This window comes from Heptranchias perlo, chromosome 11, assembly GCF_035084215.1.
Source record: "Heptranchias perlo isolate sHepPer1 chromosome 11, sHepPer1.hap1, whole genome shotgun sequence".
In the NCBI taxonomy this organism is placed as follows: Eukaryota; Metazoa; Chordata; class Chondrichthyes; order Hexanchiformes; family Hexanchidae; genus Heptranchias; species Heptranchias perlo.
This window is the reverse complement of record NC_090335.1, coordinates 23,175,268-23,192,038: the sequence shown is the minus strand read 5'-3', so window position 1 is coordinate 23,192,038 and position 16,771 is coordinate 23,175,268. Positions and strand designations below refer to the sequence as shown.

General features: G+C 42.6%; 1 protein-coding gene across 1 annotated transcript in view; it reads left to right on the top strand.

Annotated features, from left to right (window-relative positions):
* The window catches only part of glra2 (glycine receptor, alpha 2), a 164,068-nt gene that overhangs the window by 75,569 nt on the left and 71,728 nt on the right, over positions 1-16,771 (top strand). Inside the window, exons 5-6 of the mRNA XM_067992687.1 lie at positions 4,145-4,227; positions 4,961-5,098. Coding sequence (XP_067848788.1) covers positions 4,145-4,227; positions 4,961-5,098 — 221 coding nt within the window. The remainder of the gene's footprint in view (positions 1-4,144; positions 4,228-4,960; positions 5,099-16,771) is intronic.

The window sequence follows — 16,771 nt, the reverse complement described above, 5'->3', positions numbered from 1 at the left end:
ATTGAAGGCTGCAACCATTTATAATGAATTAAAGTCTTATCTGGGTGACATTGACAACTCGCATTGTTGTTACTTGGTTAATATATAATGGAGGCATCTGCCTAGTAATAAATATCTCACTACATTTTGGAGTATTGCCAGAATACACATCTGCTCTTTATAGGCATGCTTTTTATTTCAAAACCAGTGACCATAAAACAAACCTAGCCCCAAATCCCAAACATAACATTTCCCAGTGACATACCTGCACTCCATCATAAAGCATGTCAGTATCTAGGTTACTCATGTTTATCTACTAATCAGCACTTGTCATTAGATACTTTCCATTTATAGAGATTACTTAGTGATTGGATTCTGTTGCATAAGGTGTAACTGAGGTTCGAAGACATTCTGTGTTGTTTTTGCATTCATTGGTATTCAGTCCAACATTGCTCAGCTTCTCATCTCACTGAGAACCACCGGAGCAAAAAGCAATCCTGCTCTTATGTTGTGTTTATGAAATATATTACTGCCTTTGTGAACTCTCTTATATAATGCTATTGTCAGGCCAGAGATATATATGTCCGGAAGGTGTGCATTATTAGTTCATTCACTGTATCTACAGCCGCAGTTTGCATTGTGGGTCTGTTATGCTACACATTGTTTGTCCGTGTGAAGGGATTTCAATTCACATCAATGTAAAATTTGTGTTAGACCTGGGGTGTGCAGTTGCCCAAATTGAACTTAAACAAATTGTACAAGGAGACCTCCGGGAACAACTTTAGACTTGAATTTTGAATCGTTTTAATGTTAGCAGAGCCAACTGTTAACATTAATATTTAACAGATATTTGGATGCACAAAACATCATTTTGTTGGTAAGAGAGCCAGCAATATAATTTGGATCTAAGAGCTCCATATCTCTCCAAACAGGTACTGGCCTCAAACTAGTACTGATAGTATAGCAAACCAGTTGATAATTCTCCTCTAATAGTGCAATTTTAGATTTGTTATATGCGTTGACAGATTAATATGAAGAAACAGTTACAAGGAATTGGTTTATGACTGATTTTTAAATAAATACTGGATCTGAATACATTCAATATAGCCTATGTCGTGCTTATTTTACACTTAAATATCTTTTGGATTGCTTTTCATACAGCTTCCCCCAAAGGCTTAGTGGGTAAATATATTGCATGCTACAGTGCTGACCTATGCAGGTCAGGAGGGTCCCAGATTCTTTTCCTGATCTGTGGCAAATTAGCTCTGTCAGATGAAGACAGAATTGGGCAATGCCCTTCGTGACCACATAGCTGACTGATCCTCACTCTAATTTCATATGTGAGGCACGGCTGAAGTGCCGAAGAGCTCCTGGCACCTGTTGACTTTTATTGGGACATGAGTCACTGCAGCGGAGAGGAGGAAGAAAGTAAAAAAAATGCTAGAAATGATTTTCTTAATTAAAGATCTTTCACGCAGTAACTTTTTTATTTGTATTTCACAAAGGCTGTAGTAAAATCAAGGTGCTTCACAGGAGCGTAATCAGACAAAAATTGACACCGAGCCAAAGAAGTAGACATTAGGACAGGTGACCAAAAACTTGTTCAAAAAGGTAGGTTTTTAAGGAGGATCTTAAAGGAGGAGAGAGAGAGAGAGGTGGAGAGGTTTAGGGCCTAGACAGCTGAAGGCACGGCTGCCAATGGTGGAATGAAGGAAGTGGACAAGAGTCCAGAGTTGGAGGAGCGCAGAGTTGGAGGACGAGGAATGTAGGGCTGGAGAAAGTTGCAGAGATATAGAGGGGCGAGGCCATGGAGAGATTTGAACGTGAGGGTGAGAATTTTAAAATCGAGGCGTTGCCAGACCGGGAACCAGTGTAGGTCAGCGAGGAATGGGTGAATGGGACTTGGTGCGAGTTGGGATACGGGCAGCAGAATTTTGGATAAGCTCTACTTATTGTGCTTTGCTTTTAATGAATATCAATACAAAATACTTAACGCTGGGAACAACATAAGGCTGTAGGGCCAACATCTGCTTCCTTAAAAGCAGAAAATGACAAGGTTTTGTTTGAGTCTTTTTAGGCTACAATACAGTATAACAAGAGTGTGACAGTAAATACCAGAAAAAGAGCCAATGTTTTCATTGAATAATTACCACCTTTGAACATGCCTTTTCTTTGTTTTGTTTCCAGTTTGTTATGTTTCCTAGTAAATTCCACTAAATGTTAATGAAAATGTTTAAACTGTAAAAAAAATTTAAGTGAATTTTCTACTTATTGTGATAAAGATAACAATGCTGAGGAATGGGACATCAATATATCCCAAATAAAAACAGAAAATGCTGGATATATGCAATAGGGATCCATCAGCTTCCAAAAGAATGGGATAGTATTTTGAGTGTAGAGCCTTTGTTAGAAGTGTTCTGGATTATGGATCTGCAATGGGAAAAATGATCACATTTTCTATTTTCAGATGCTGGGAGTCTTCCGATATATATTTTTTTCAAATTTCAGGGATATTTATCCTCTTAATTTAAGCCCCAAGGACTTACACTTTCTCCTCCTTCCCAGCAATTAAACAGAACTTAGTAGTTAGGAGCTTTCTCACACTGCCCCAATAATGTCCCTTTAACCCTGGCCTCCAAAAGAACATTAGGGCCAAATTTAACTCAGTCCACCAGGCAGCAATGGAGCGGTGGCAGCCCTAAAATCGGAGTGCTGCACTTACTACTCCGTTCCTGTTCCCATCCCGCCAACGACATTTTTCCCAGGGTCTTCTAAGGATGGGCCAGGCATCTGCCTGAATTAGGCTGGAGGCTCATTGAAATATGCAAATTGGTTTCCTGTGACGTACATAGGACCCTTATGCAAATTTGTTGGTACATATGGGCGGAGCATGCGCCATGCACGCTCTTCCCAGTTTTACTGGGTGGTGAGTGGCCAAAGCAGCCATCCTTAAAGGGACCACTGATGGCATTCCAAGAATGGCCCAGAATTTTTTTTCTGTGTGTTATATTTTTGTAGAACCAGGAGGAACACTCCTGCTCCTCCCAGCTCCACAAGAATACCGCAGATCACTCCCAGCTCAGGCTTGCCCATCTTCGTGTTCACTCCCCCCTGATCCCGCCCCACCTGCTGGCGTCTGAACTGGTCATTATTGCGTTAGCGGGATGCCCATTCGGAGTGTGCAGCTCACCAGTGGAATGACAAAGAGGCTCAGGCTTCCAAATGGCTTGGGTCTCCTGCCGGCAAGAACAGGTTGGCGCGCTCGGCTTGCTGCCTGCCCGTTCTCCACCGACAGTTAAAATTGACCCTATTGCCATCATCACTGGCATAACATTGTCTTTTCTCATAGTGACCACCCTATCACTTCTATCAATCAATAGCCACTAGCATTAAAAGAGCACTGTCTTCATAAAAAAATAACTGTGTGTGGCAAACTGATTTTCCATGTTTAGCAAATCTAATGGAAATTGCACTGAAATGTGTTAATGAGTCACAAAAGTGTTATTTGCCTGTGTGTGCTGTCATCACAGTGAAAATGATGCTCAGCCTTTCCTTCCCCAGAGACCAACAAAGTTCTTCTTTAAATAATAAGTAATTCTGTACCATGATCTCGTCTCCTTAAAGGACTGGGTTGAAATTAAATCAAATGCGTTCCACCTAGGACCCAGAACAGCCAGCAGACAAAGGCTATTTCTCTCCCTTCCCCCACCCCATACCCCATCTACCTGGACTAGAATTTGGATCCAGCTCACGGAGATGAAAGAACAGTGGTATCAATAGGATTGTCACAAAACCAGATATGGATTAAGATCATGGTCTTATTGCTGAATATCGGTGATGATGAAAATTAATTGAAAACCTTAATGATTAATGCCTCCACACCATAAGGGACAGGGCTCCACTGCCAGCATGGGGTCTCGCTAGTGGCAAGAATGAATCAGCAAATCGGGCCTATGATGTTATAGGTTTATCTTTGATAAGCGGTCACATTTCTTAAGTCCACACTGATAGAGAAACCTTGCAAAATTAACTTTTTGGTGTCTGGTTTTAATATTTGATATTTCTGGACCCACCATTCAAAGTCAAGATACATGATAATTCCAGGTCTACTATCCAGTCTCCTGTATTGAAAAATATTCCCTAATATGTTGCCTATTTTTCTCAGGCTGACACTAACGTTATCCTGCCCAATGGACTTGAAAAATTTTCCAATGGATGTACAAACATGTGCAATGCAGTTAGAGAGCTGTAAGTAACTTGATTAGATGTGCATGTACACAAGACTCATTTCAGCCTCTGTTGAACCATGTCTAATAACAACATTGAATAATAAACACATTCATAAATTTTGCTAATCGTGTAGTGGCATCTATCCCATTCCATTTCATAAGTCATGTGTTATGCACCAAAGCCAGCTACTATATTTTGTTTTCATATTTAGTTTGAAAACTGTAAATCTGCTGGTACATGAGCTCCAAGACATTACTGCTTCATCCAATCCTTGTAGTGATTGTTTTTACATATCTGTCAGCAACAAATGACCAAAACTTCACAGCCAAATAAATGTGCTCTTTAATGTTCAGCCACCTTAATTCTACATCATACAAACAACCTCCAAGCAGAGGGAATAGTCTGGGATTGTCCATTACTTCACTATTAATACCACATTTCAATTCAATGTCGATACAGTCTGCTTCTCTTCATCTCCATTAGACTACTGGCATATTTGGCCTACTCCTGTCTCCGACCATTTCCACTGTATCCTTGACCATCCCCAACATCCTGAACATCTTCCATGCTCCAGATCCATGAAAACATATCATCATTGGACATCGAAGGTAAAGATTCAATAAGCCAGTCTTCATTCCATTGCTTCGCATGACATTTTTTAACATGCCTCGTCCATCTGGTTAATAATGTATTTTGTTGATTTAAACAAATCTCTTTGAGTTCATTGGTACCTTTTGTTACTGGCCTGCAGTTGGATACACAATGAATGACCTGATATTTGAATGGTTGGAAAAAGCAGCGGTACAGGTTGCTGATGGGCTGACCCTTCCACAGTTTCTTCTAAAAGACGAGAAGGAGCTAGGATATTGCACAAAACATTATAATACAGGTAGGTCTCAATCATCATTGGAACAGTAGAATCATTTGAAGGGAACTCACCATGTGAGGATAAGAATTAATCTAGTCGGCATGTCTAATGAAATCATAAATAACACTACCGCGAAGGTCTCTTCTGTTTGGTAATTACAGCGAAATTAAAAATCCATTCTTTTAGAATGATATTGCTGGAAATATCAAACGGAGGAACTCTTCATCATGCATTCATAATGCTGTTGCTCATGATGACCGGGGGATTTCAATATTTCCTGTTGTACAATTGAGCAGCCCCCATTAAAACTAGGTACACTGGAGTGGATTTTGTGAATTAACATTCTTAGCACATGATGCGACTAAGTATCAGATATTTGGGCTTAGATGCATGCACTGCACAATTTCCCATCCATTAAAATGAATGGGCAGAAAATCATGACCTCCATGTATGAATTCCTGATACGTACTTTTGTCGCATGAGAGCAATGAATCATAAAATCTACCTCCTTTTCCTTCAACAGTTGTGGTTAAACTATTCGTTTATTGTTGTGCTGCTAGTTATCACTCCGTGGGCTGAATTTCCCTGTGCTATCTCACCCCAAATGGCAGGAAAGTGAGGGGGTGAGGCCTACTGCCACCTTCCCCATCCTGACCTTGCATTTCCTCCCCTCCAACCCCGTGGGGACACTGCTGGCTGCTCCTTCACTGCCTGCTGCATGTATATAGCTGGGGTGGGGTGGGGTGGGGTGGGGGGGCGAAGTCTTATCTCCCGTCCCATTTCATAAGAACATAAGAACATAAGAAATAGGAGCAGGAGAAGGCCATACAGTCCCTCGAGCTTGCTGCATCATTCAATCAGATCGTGGCTGATCTTCGACCTCAACTCAACTTTCCTGCCTGATTGCTATACCCCTTGATTCCCCTAGAGTCCAGAAATCGATCCATCTCAGCGTTGAATATATTCAATGACTCAGCATCCACAGCCCTCTGGGAATTTTTCTCCTGTCAGGTCTTGTTACTGCTGCTCCCCAGGACTATCTGTCTGGGGTAATGGAGGTAATGCCCCTAAAGTGCAGCAATGGGTAAGGAGGGCCTAGTAGAGGCTCCTCTCCCTCCAATCTGACCCCCTAAACACTTAACTGCGTAGGCCTCAGTCTCTACTAAAGTCTGTCCAGCTACAGCTGGTGCCATCTTTGGGGCTGCTCTGCTCTTTTAAGGTGCCTCACCGCCTCTTGTGATGCTGCAGCACCACTGGAGTTTCCTCAGTTAGACTGACGGGCTTCCTTTTGGTGGCGGAAATCCTGTCGGGATCCCCCTGTGCATGGGTACTGAACCCTGACTCAGGAAAATGGGTCTGAGCTGTGGTGGTGTCAGAGGCATAGGGGGATAGCCCATCCCACTGGAACACCGCCATTCTGTGTAAAATCCAGCCCCATATCTCCCAAACTGGACAGCACAATGTTCAGCCTGCCCCTCAGTTTATAACTATTTTCCCGTTCAGCTGTAGATCAGTCTGTTTGTTAATGGATGCAGGGTAATTATACCTCTAATGATCTGGTAATTCTGGTAACCAGGTCATTCATTCACTTGCTATTCATGGGACCCTGCAATGTCCAAATTGGCTGGCACATTTGAGTACATAACAACAGTGACTACACTTCAAAAATAATCCATTGGTTGTAAAGTGTTATGGAACGCCCTAAGAATGTGATAAGGCGCTACATCAATGCAAGTTCTTTCTTTTTTATTAATGTTGCTGAACAGTAAGTTTAGCTAGCAATGAGGTATGCAATAACATTCTATAAAACATTGCTTATTGAAAGTAGCTAAGGTGGTCCTTATATTATAGTGCTATATCTGGAGATAGGCCTGTCTTTGGAGGCAGAATTGTAATAAATACAAGGCAGCACAGATGCCTCCAGAAGGAGGTGAGTCTCCAAGGAGCCTCTGAAAGCAAAGCAGTGCCAGAGGCAAATGTGAACAGGTGCCTCCAACAGTACTGGATGCTGGTGCCCGCCATTTTTTCTACCCAGGTTATGTTAAACAGGTTTCACACCGATGGCCTGTATGGACCTTTTCCCAACAGCAGGAAAGATCCATAGCCAAATGCCTGGTCACAAACAGTGCATCTTCTGAGAATGTACACGGTCAAGATGGCTCCTGCACTTTAAAGTTACAATTGCACAACATTGCTGCTGGTGCAACATAAACAAGGATGAATGTCGAAAATTAGCAACTTCATCTTATTGCAGTGGAATGAGTTCCACATTACCAATGCACCATAAGAATGTTGTTTTTGATGTGCACGTGCTACCTATGTACATGTGTGTGTGTATTCACTTAGATCATTGTCCGGTGAAGTCAGCTATAGCAGGGTATAAATCTTATTTTCCAATGCAGCCTTCATGGTGAATTAAAAATGTTTAAACCTATATCTAATACTGTGCTCAGTATATAAAAATGTCAATTGTATGTAAAAATCTGTCACCTGTTTAGTTCAGTAAATCATCTGAACTCCCAACCACCAAATTGGTCCGAATCCACTTCAGCTCTTGGTCTGAGACCCGGACAAATTGACAGATTTGCTGAGTCCGGGCCCACGGTAGTTTTCCTCCTGCTAACTAGGAGGACCTGTGTATGGACCTATGCATGGGAGACGTTTCAAGTGGAAACCTTTTCTGCTATATGTGCTCCACAGGCTGCAAGAGGATGGGCTGCCAGCCTCAATAGTGACACTTTTTATCCTGCTAACTGGCACAGTACAAATGGAGTGATTGCGTGAAAAAAAAATTACACGTCAGATTTATGTGCAAATTTAGCTGAATCTGACATCTATTTTCTATACTAAGTCAGGAACAAACTGGTATGCTCAATGTCATTACTATACAATCAGGACTTGTATTTTATGACTTTTCATAGCCAGAAAATGGCACTAGTGGACATGTCATAAATGCACCTACTCTTTTCTGGCTATGAAAAATAATTATGTGAGCAGCACATTTTATTGGCTTGTATCAAAAACCTGTTGAATATTGTGTAAGTTAACAATATCATTCAAAATCAGGCGCACTTCATAGCTTCTACTGTTTCCATTATTCAAAGCATTTATATTTGCCCTTCAGTTAGCCTGCTAGCTGATTCTTCAAGTTTGCTCGCCCATACATTGTCAGATCTATCACAACAATATATGAATACTACATGCACCTAAATGTTATGAAAGAATTTGCTGTACCTTGACTGGAGTCTTTCATGTTTTAAAATTGCTGGTTAGAGGCGAGCAGTCATTTTGTGTAGAACTACTCCTGCAGTGACAGCGTGAAGTTTTATTTTCCAATTATCACAAAAGGGGAGAGTGGGTTATGAATAACCTTAAAAAAAAGGACAAAAATTGATTGAGAGCTTTAAAAAAGCCGAATCAGCCTTCAAAAAGTTGACAGTCCAAAAACAACCCTAATATAGGCCTTGTTCAATGTGAAAACGAGGATTTAGACTGAAAATGCAGTGGGATGCGGGCGTGGTATATCACAAACTGCAGGTATACCCGATATTCCATCGTTTTTATTGCAAGAGATAATATCTAAAATACACAAAAGCATAATTTGCAGCATCGGTGGATTTAAAACTTCCTGAAAGGAATTGTGAGTGCTAAAGGCATGAGATTTATTTTTTGGGGTCAGGAGGAGAAGGGAGATTGGGAGTCGGGGCCGGGGGGGGGGTGGGGTGGGGGACGGGGGGAGAGGGCCATCGGGGACCTGGAGTCTGTGATCGGGGGTAGGGGGCCTGGAGTCTGTGATCGGGGGTAGGGGGCCTGGAGTCTGTGATCGGGGGTCGGGGTCGGAGGGTAAGGGTGATCGGGGGGAAGAGTGTTCGGGGTTGGGGGCCTGGAGTCCGCGATCGGGGGTCGGGGGTCTGGAGTTCACAATCGGGTTGGGGCCAGGAGGGGCGGTCGCATCAGGGGTCGGTGGCGGCGGCAATGGGGGGTAGGGGTCAGGAGCAGCGATCAGGACCTTTAATGTGGGGTCAGGAAGAGCAGGGCTCCATTTTCAGGTAATTTACTTTCCTATGTTGCAAGTATTCCATAGGGCTGGTTTCCCTGAGTGCAGCCTGTGAAGACGCTGGCTGCCTCAGGACAAACAAGTGTTGGAGCAGGGTCCTCAAGCAGGCATTAGGCCCCTTATTTGCATGTGCAAAAGGCCTAACACCTGCTTCAGGCATGAGCAAAGAACGCCTCTTGTTTTGTCCTTAACCAACATGGTGGTCAATGCACTTTTAGCCCGAAATTCTCCCCGGTGTCCTAGCCAATATTTAGCCCTCAACCAGCATCATTAAATAGAATATCTGGTCATTACCTTATTGCTGTTTGTGGGCTTTTGCTGTGCAGAAATTGGCCTACGCGTTTCCTACATTACAACAATGACTATACTTCAAAAGTACTTAATTGGCTGTAAAGCGCTTTGGGACGTCCTGAGGTCGTGAAAGGCACTATAGAAATACAAGTTCTTTCGTCCGCATTCTCAGCCTCTGCTGTGTCCCTGGGTCGTCCATCACGTACGTTCAGCACCTCTGTGTAAAGCAGTTAAATGTAAAACTGCCTGAGCACCTCCCAGATTCTAAGCTTGAGCCATGTCCCTTGCTTCTAGAGTTTGTCACAATCTTGAACATATTATCGGTGTTCAATTTATCTGTTTCCTTAAGGATCTTGAATACTTGGATAATAACTCCCACAAATTTTCTTTTCTCCAGAGTAAATAATCCCAGCTCTTCAACTTATGCTCATAGCTCAGATGCCTTAAGCTAGGTATAAGTATTTGTACTTTGCATCCTGCAGAGTACTTGCACTTTTAGTATGTATACTTTATGCTCTCTCGAGTATTTTTACTTGCAGTGCCTATCCATTTGTTGGGTGAAGTACTTGTACATGCAATTCTGTACTTTGCTTCCTGTGGAGCACTTCTACCTTGTGCCTCATAGAGAACTTGTATTTATAATACTTGAACTTTGTGCCTCATAGAGGACCTGTATTTATAATACTTGTACCTTGTGCCTCATAGAGTACCTGTATTTATAATACTTGTACCTTGTGCCTCATAGAGAACTTGTATTTATAATACTTGTACCTTGTGCCTCATAGAGTACCTGTATTTATAATACTTGTACCTTGTGCCTCATAGAGTACCTGTATTTATAATACTTGTACCTTGTGCCTCATCGAGAACTTGTATTTATAATACTTGTACCTTGTGCCTCATAGAGTACCTGTACTTATAATACTTGTACCTTGTGCCACACAGAGTACTTGTAGTTATAATACTTGTACCTTGTGCCTAGTAGAGTACTTGTACTTATAATACTTGTACCTTGTGCCTCATAGAGTATTGTACTTATAATACTTGTACCTTGTGCCACATAGAGTACTTGTACTTATAATACTTGTACCTTGTGCCACATAGAGTATTGTACTTATAATACTTGTACCTTGTGCCACATAGAGTACTTGTACTTATAATACTTGAACCTTGTGCCTTTTGGAGTACTTGTACTTGTAATACTTCAATATTTGTTATGTTGAATTATTCTACTTGGAGTACTTGTTTATTTGTCCTGTGGAGTACTTGTACTTGTGTATGTGTCCTACCAAGTGGTAGTATTTGTATCTTGCATCCAGTGAAGTACTTGTACCTGTACCTTGCAGACTGAGAGGCACTCTTGCAAATTTGTCCTGTGGATACTACTACTTGTATTTTGTGTCCTATGGAGTACTTATACTTGTAATATTTATATATATATCCTGTGAAGCACTTGCACTTATTACTCAGGAGGACAAGTACTTATAGTAGCTGTAATCCTTGTACATTTGTCCCGTTGAGTCCTTGTACTTGGATGCCATTCAGAATAAGCATTCATTACCTTTTTTCTCTCATAGCATTACTGTACTGGCTAACCTTTTATTTCTGGTTAACCTGGTTCAGCAGAAAATGATTCACAGGTTTTTGAGGTTACATGTTGTGGCATGGCTACCGGTGGCAGGTACCAGACATTGCAAACAGTACTTTATGTTGACCTGAACTGCTTTCTGGAGGTCAGCCATCTTCTTCCTCGTGTCTCTAGGTTATGGAAACAGTAATCCCTCTGTCTGAAATTGGATCCCATTGCACTAAGTGCTGCTAGGGAAGCTTTCTACCTGTTCCATAAAGTCGTTCTTTTCTCTCCTAGACTTCCTGGATTACTGCTTCTGGCCATCATATCCGTTTAGCGGTGACGTGAATGCCGGCAATGTACAGTGATGTTACTGAGTGCTCTTACGCAGGGAATTCAATGCATTTTTAGTACAATTAACAGCTCTCAGACCTCGCTATTAGTGCTGCTCCATTGCTCAGCCTACTGTATGGCCATTATAGTGGGCAATTTACTCCTGCTGCAAATCAAGGGTTAACAAGCAGGCTTTGAAAAAACCCCAAAAACTTTCAGCAACCCTCTGTTAACCATCGAATAATGCATCAACGGGAATTTCAAGTCTAACGTTCTGAACAGTTTCAGTGTTATGTATTTGCAGCTTAATTGCAAATTAAACGAGTTGGCTATCCAGGTTACAAAAACTTCTGTGAGTCTGCCAGCCTATTCTCTGGGACACATGTAAACATTACAATTGTGTTCTGCGGTTGTGATTGATAATTTACCTGCCTGCAGAATGGATCGTGCAATCAAAACAAAAATCAAAACAATTGGTCATACACCTGAATGATTAACCATCTGCAGTAGTACACAGTAGTTGAGAATTGATTTTTGACTTGTTCTGTATTCAGATACACAATTGGTTTTACTACAGCTTATTATATTGTGTTACTAAAACATATTGCATTGTACTATTATCAAGGGTGTTGCTAGGAAACATACGACAAAAATCCCCTAGTAACGTGTTTTCACTTGGCATTTTGTAATGATTCCTGTAAAATTTATAAAAATGTAACCCTGATTTTTAAAAAAAATTCTATTCAGTAGTTTCCCTTTTCTTTTATAATTTGCCTACCAAATACTGGCCTGTATATTCTCTCTGTCACAAAGACCGATTATTTCCACCTCTGTAACATTGCCCGTCTTCCCCACTGCCTCAGCTCATCTGCTGCTGAAACCATCATCCATGCTTTTGTTGTCTCCGGACTCGACTATTCAAATGCTCTTTTGGCCGGCCACCCACCTTCCACCCTGAACTTATCCAAAACTCTGCTGCCCATATCCTTACATGCACCAAATCCTGTTCATCCCTGTGCTCACTGACCCACATTGGCTCCCGATTCACCAACACCTTGATTTTAAAATTCTCATCCTCCTGTTCAAATCCCTTCGTGGCCTCACCCCTCCCTGTCCCTATAACCTCACCCAGCCCTATAACTCTCCAAGAACTCTGCGTTCCTCCAACTGTGGCCTTTTGTGCATTCCCCACTTCCTTCGCCCCACCATTGGCGGCCATGCCTTCAGCTATCTAGGTCCTACACTCTGGAATTCCCTACCTAAACCTCTCAGTTTCTCCATCTCTCTCCTTTTAGACGCTCCTTAAAGCTACCTCTTTGACCGAGTTTTTGGTCATTCGAACTAATAACTCCCTCTTTGGCTTGATGTCAATTTCTATCTGATTAAACTCCTGTGAAGTGTCTTGGGATGTTTTCCTACTTTAAAGGTGCTATATAAATACAAATAGTTGTTATAATGCCTTTCAACTGCCTGCATCAGAAACAATTACTGCATCACAGTGGTACCTTGGGTGTCCTCAGTCAAGCTGCAGGATACTGGATCAAAATTGGAGTGACTCCACCTTCCAGCTGTTTACTCAGGTGTGAATGAAATTCCTTTCACATCGCTTTAAGCACTTTTCTTTATGTAGAGCAAGTGAGCTGCTCCTAAAACGCCTGGAGAACAAAGCTCAACCAAGCTTGAGAAGAATGCTCAGTGCTGCACCAGGAGTCCTCTCCATTTGTCGTCGCTCATTGAGTCTGACAGAACTGATACTGTGACATTAGTTCAGTGCACCTCTACTCTAGTGAATATCATCATCAGAGGAATTGGCTTGGAAAAATTACTCTACTTGGCACTACGAGGGAAGTCGGTTAGCATAGCCTGTCGAAATGACATGGTTACCCAGGCTCCCAGGGTTAATGGCCATATGTACTGGTGTCAGAACTACTCCGTTATGCTGTTTGACACAGCAACTCTTCCAAGACAATTCCTCCAATATCATTACCTGAACCAAAATACTGTATTCCAATAAAAAAGTTTTCATTTCTTTCATGCTTATCAAGTGAAGAATGTGTTTGCTAGAAATGGAACATATTTCTGCTTTTTGCCACTTAAAGGTGGAAATTACTGTCAGTGATATTATTGTAGAAATGCTTCCAGTGTTCCTTTCAAAATTTCTCTGCTACTTTAATAGAGGCATTAACCCATTAATTGTAATTTTCACCTCCCAATGTCAATGTCAAGTATCCTCAGTACATCTCGATGAAAAGTAAAGATCTCTCTACTCTGGCCAATGATGGTTTTGTAAGGAACTTTAGAAATACACCATCCTTATGGCCTCCCTAAGTGTGATTCACAATTTACTGTCAATGGCCAATTATCTGCTGGAGATCCTGGCCCAGTGGGAACTTTGTTAGGACAACTGAAATTCATTTCGCATTGGGCCCCATAGCTAGCAGTATGAGCTGGATTCTAATCAAGACCTCACGTGATAACTCACTGCATCTCCACTATCTGAGAGGATTGGCCTCATCACATTTTGTGAGACTAGTGCATTCTTCTAAATTCAATAGGCTCCCACTGCATGAAAAACTTGCACAAAAGGAGCCCAGCCACCAGTTCAATTAACTGGAAGACAGGAAATCCAATGAGGCAGAAACTCTTCAAGTGCCACCAGTCACCTTTAAAGAGGGAAGATAAGTTTTTGAGTCTTTTCCATTCTTCTTATTCTAGATTATTTTGACTCTCATATTTTTGGTCACTCGCATGGTTAAGTCCCAACCCCCCGTACCTTCAAGAGTATCTACTTAAGCTTTCAGTAATGTACCTGGGATGATTGAAACCTTTAAAATTCTTAGAGGGTTTGACAGGGAAGATGCTGAGAGGATGTTTCCCCTTGCTGGAAAGTTTAGAAATAGAGGTCATAGTCTCAAGATAAGTCGTCGACCATTTAGGACTGAGATGAGGAAAGATTTCTTCACTCAGAGAGTTTGAATCTTTGGAATTCTCTACCCCAGGGGGCTGTGGATGCTCAGTCATTGAATATATTCAAGATTGAGATTGATGGATTTTTGGACACTAAGGGAATCAAGGGATATGGGGATCGGCCGGGCAGGTGGAGATGAGGTAGAAGTTCAGCCATGATCTTATTGAATGGCAGAGCAGGCTCAAGGGGCCATATGGCCTATTCCTTCTCCTATTTCTTATGTTCTTAAGACTTTGTTAATTGTTTTTTTAGCAATTGGACTTATCCTATGGTGGCAGCTCCGGCTCGGTTTCATCTGGCGAGTTGCGACAGGATGCCTGTTTGGTGCCCTGCAGCTCACACAGCAAATGCAAATGAGGCCGGGCCTCCAAATCACGGGAGACACTTCGCCCACCCACTGTGACAAGAGAGACCCCCTTGGACATCCTGTTGCAGGAGGTGCAGCAAACGAGGGTAGCCCATCCTGGATTGGAAGGCCACCATCCTGTCGAAGCTGAGGCGGCTCAGAGAGTAGGCTGTCTCCCAGGTCTACTGTATCTCGAAGCAAATGAACAAGAGATTTTCTGGTATCAGAAAAAGCACCTAGGTAAATCTAAAAAGGAATCTCAAAAGAATTCCCATCCTCAGCAGTTAATTTGTTGCAAGTTCCCTTGTAGCAGGAATTACCAACGCTGCAGGAACGTTTGGCAAAAATGGCACCTTCCCACAGCAATCGAAACAAATGCAGGGAGAAAAGTGAAATTATATATTCATGCTTCCAGCAAAAAAAGTGCAAGTTTGGGATTAACTTTGAGAATTACATAAAATTTACAACACAGAAACAGGTCCAACTGTTCTATGGACACTATGGACGCTCCACACGAGCCTTCTGCCACCCTGCTTTATCTAGCCCTATCAGCATTTCTTTCTGTTCCTTTCTGCCGCATGTACTAGTCTAGCTTCCCCTTAACTGTATCTATGCTATTTGCTTTAACTACTCCATGTGGTATCGAGTTCCACGTTCTAACCACTCTCTGGGTAAAAAAGTTTCTTCTGAATTCTTTAGTTTTGGACTCCCCCACAAATGGAAACATCTTCTCTACGTCTGCCTTATCAAACCCGTTCATAATTTTCAAGACCGCTATTAGGTCACCCCCTCCGCCTTCTCCTTTCCAGAGAAAAGAGCGCCAGGCTGTTCAGAACTGAAAGCTAGCTTTACATCATCATCGAGTTACATCGAATAAGAATCCAACTTAAGCAGACCTTGTCAATGGATTGGTATCTTGCCCATTTTATTTATTTTTTATTCATTCATGGGATGTGGGCGTTGCTAGCAAGGCAAGCATTTATTGCCCATCCCTAATTGCCCTTGAGAAGGTGGTGGTGAGCCGCCTTCTTAAACCGCTGCAGTCCGTGTGGTGAAGGTTCTCCCACAGTGTTGTTAGGAAGGGAGTTCCAGGATTTTGACTCAGCGATGATGAAGGAACAGCAATATATTTCCAAGTCAAGATGGTGTGTGACTTGGAGGGGAACGTGCAGACGGTGATGTTCCCATGTGCCTGTTGCCCTTGTCTTTCTAGGCAGTAGAGGTCGTGAGTTTGGGAAATGCTATCGAAGAAGCCTTGGCAAGTTGCTGCAGTGCATCCTGTGGATGGTGCACACTGCAGCCACAGTGCGGCGGTGGTGGAGGGAGTGAATGTTTAGGGTGGTGGATGGGGTGCCAGTCAAGCGGGCTGCTATGACCTGGATGGTGTCAAGCTTCTTGAGTGTTGTTGGTGCTGCATTCATTCAGGCAAGTGGAGAGTATTCCATCGCACTCCTAACTTGTGCCTTGTAGATGGTGGAAAAGCTTTGGGGAGCCAGAAGGTGAATCACTCGCTGCTGAATACCCAGCATCTGAACTGCTCTTGTAGCCACAGTATTTATGTGGTTGGTCCAGTTAAGTTTTTGGTCAATGGTGACTCCCAGGATGTTGATGGTAGGGAATTTGGCGATGGTAATGCCATTGAATGTCAAGGTGGTTAGACTCTCTCTTGTTGGAGATGGTCATTGCCTGGCACTTGTTTGGCACGAATGTTACTTGCCACTTATCAGCCCAAGCCTGGCTGTTGTCCAGGTCTTACTGCATGCGGGCACGGACTGCTTCATTATCTGAGGGTTTGCGAATGGAACTGAACACTGTGCAATCATCAGCGAACATCCCCACTTCTCACCTTATGTTGGAGGGAAGATCATGGATGAAGCAGCTGAAGATGGTTGGGCCTAGGACACTGCCCTGAGGAACTCCTGCAGCGATGTCCCGGGGCTGAGATGATTGGCCTTCAACAACCACTACCATCTTCCTTTGTACTAGGTATGACTCCAACCACTGGAGAGTTTTCCCCCCGATTCCCATTGACTTCAATTTTTCCAAGGCTCCTTGTTGCCACACTTGGTCAAATGCTGTGTTGATGTCAAGGGCAGTCACTCTCACCTCACCTCTGGAATTCAGCTCTT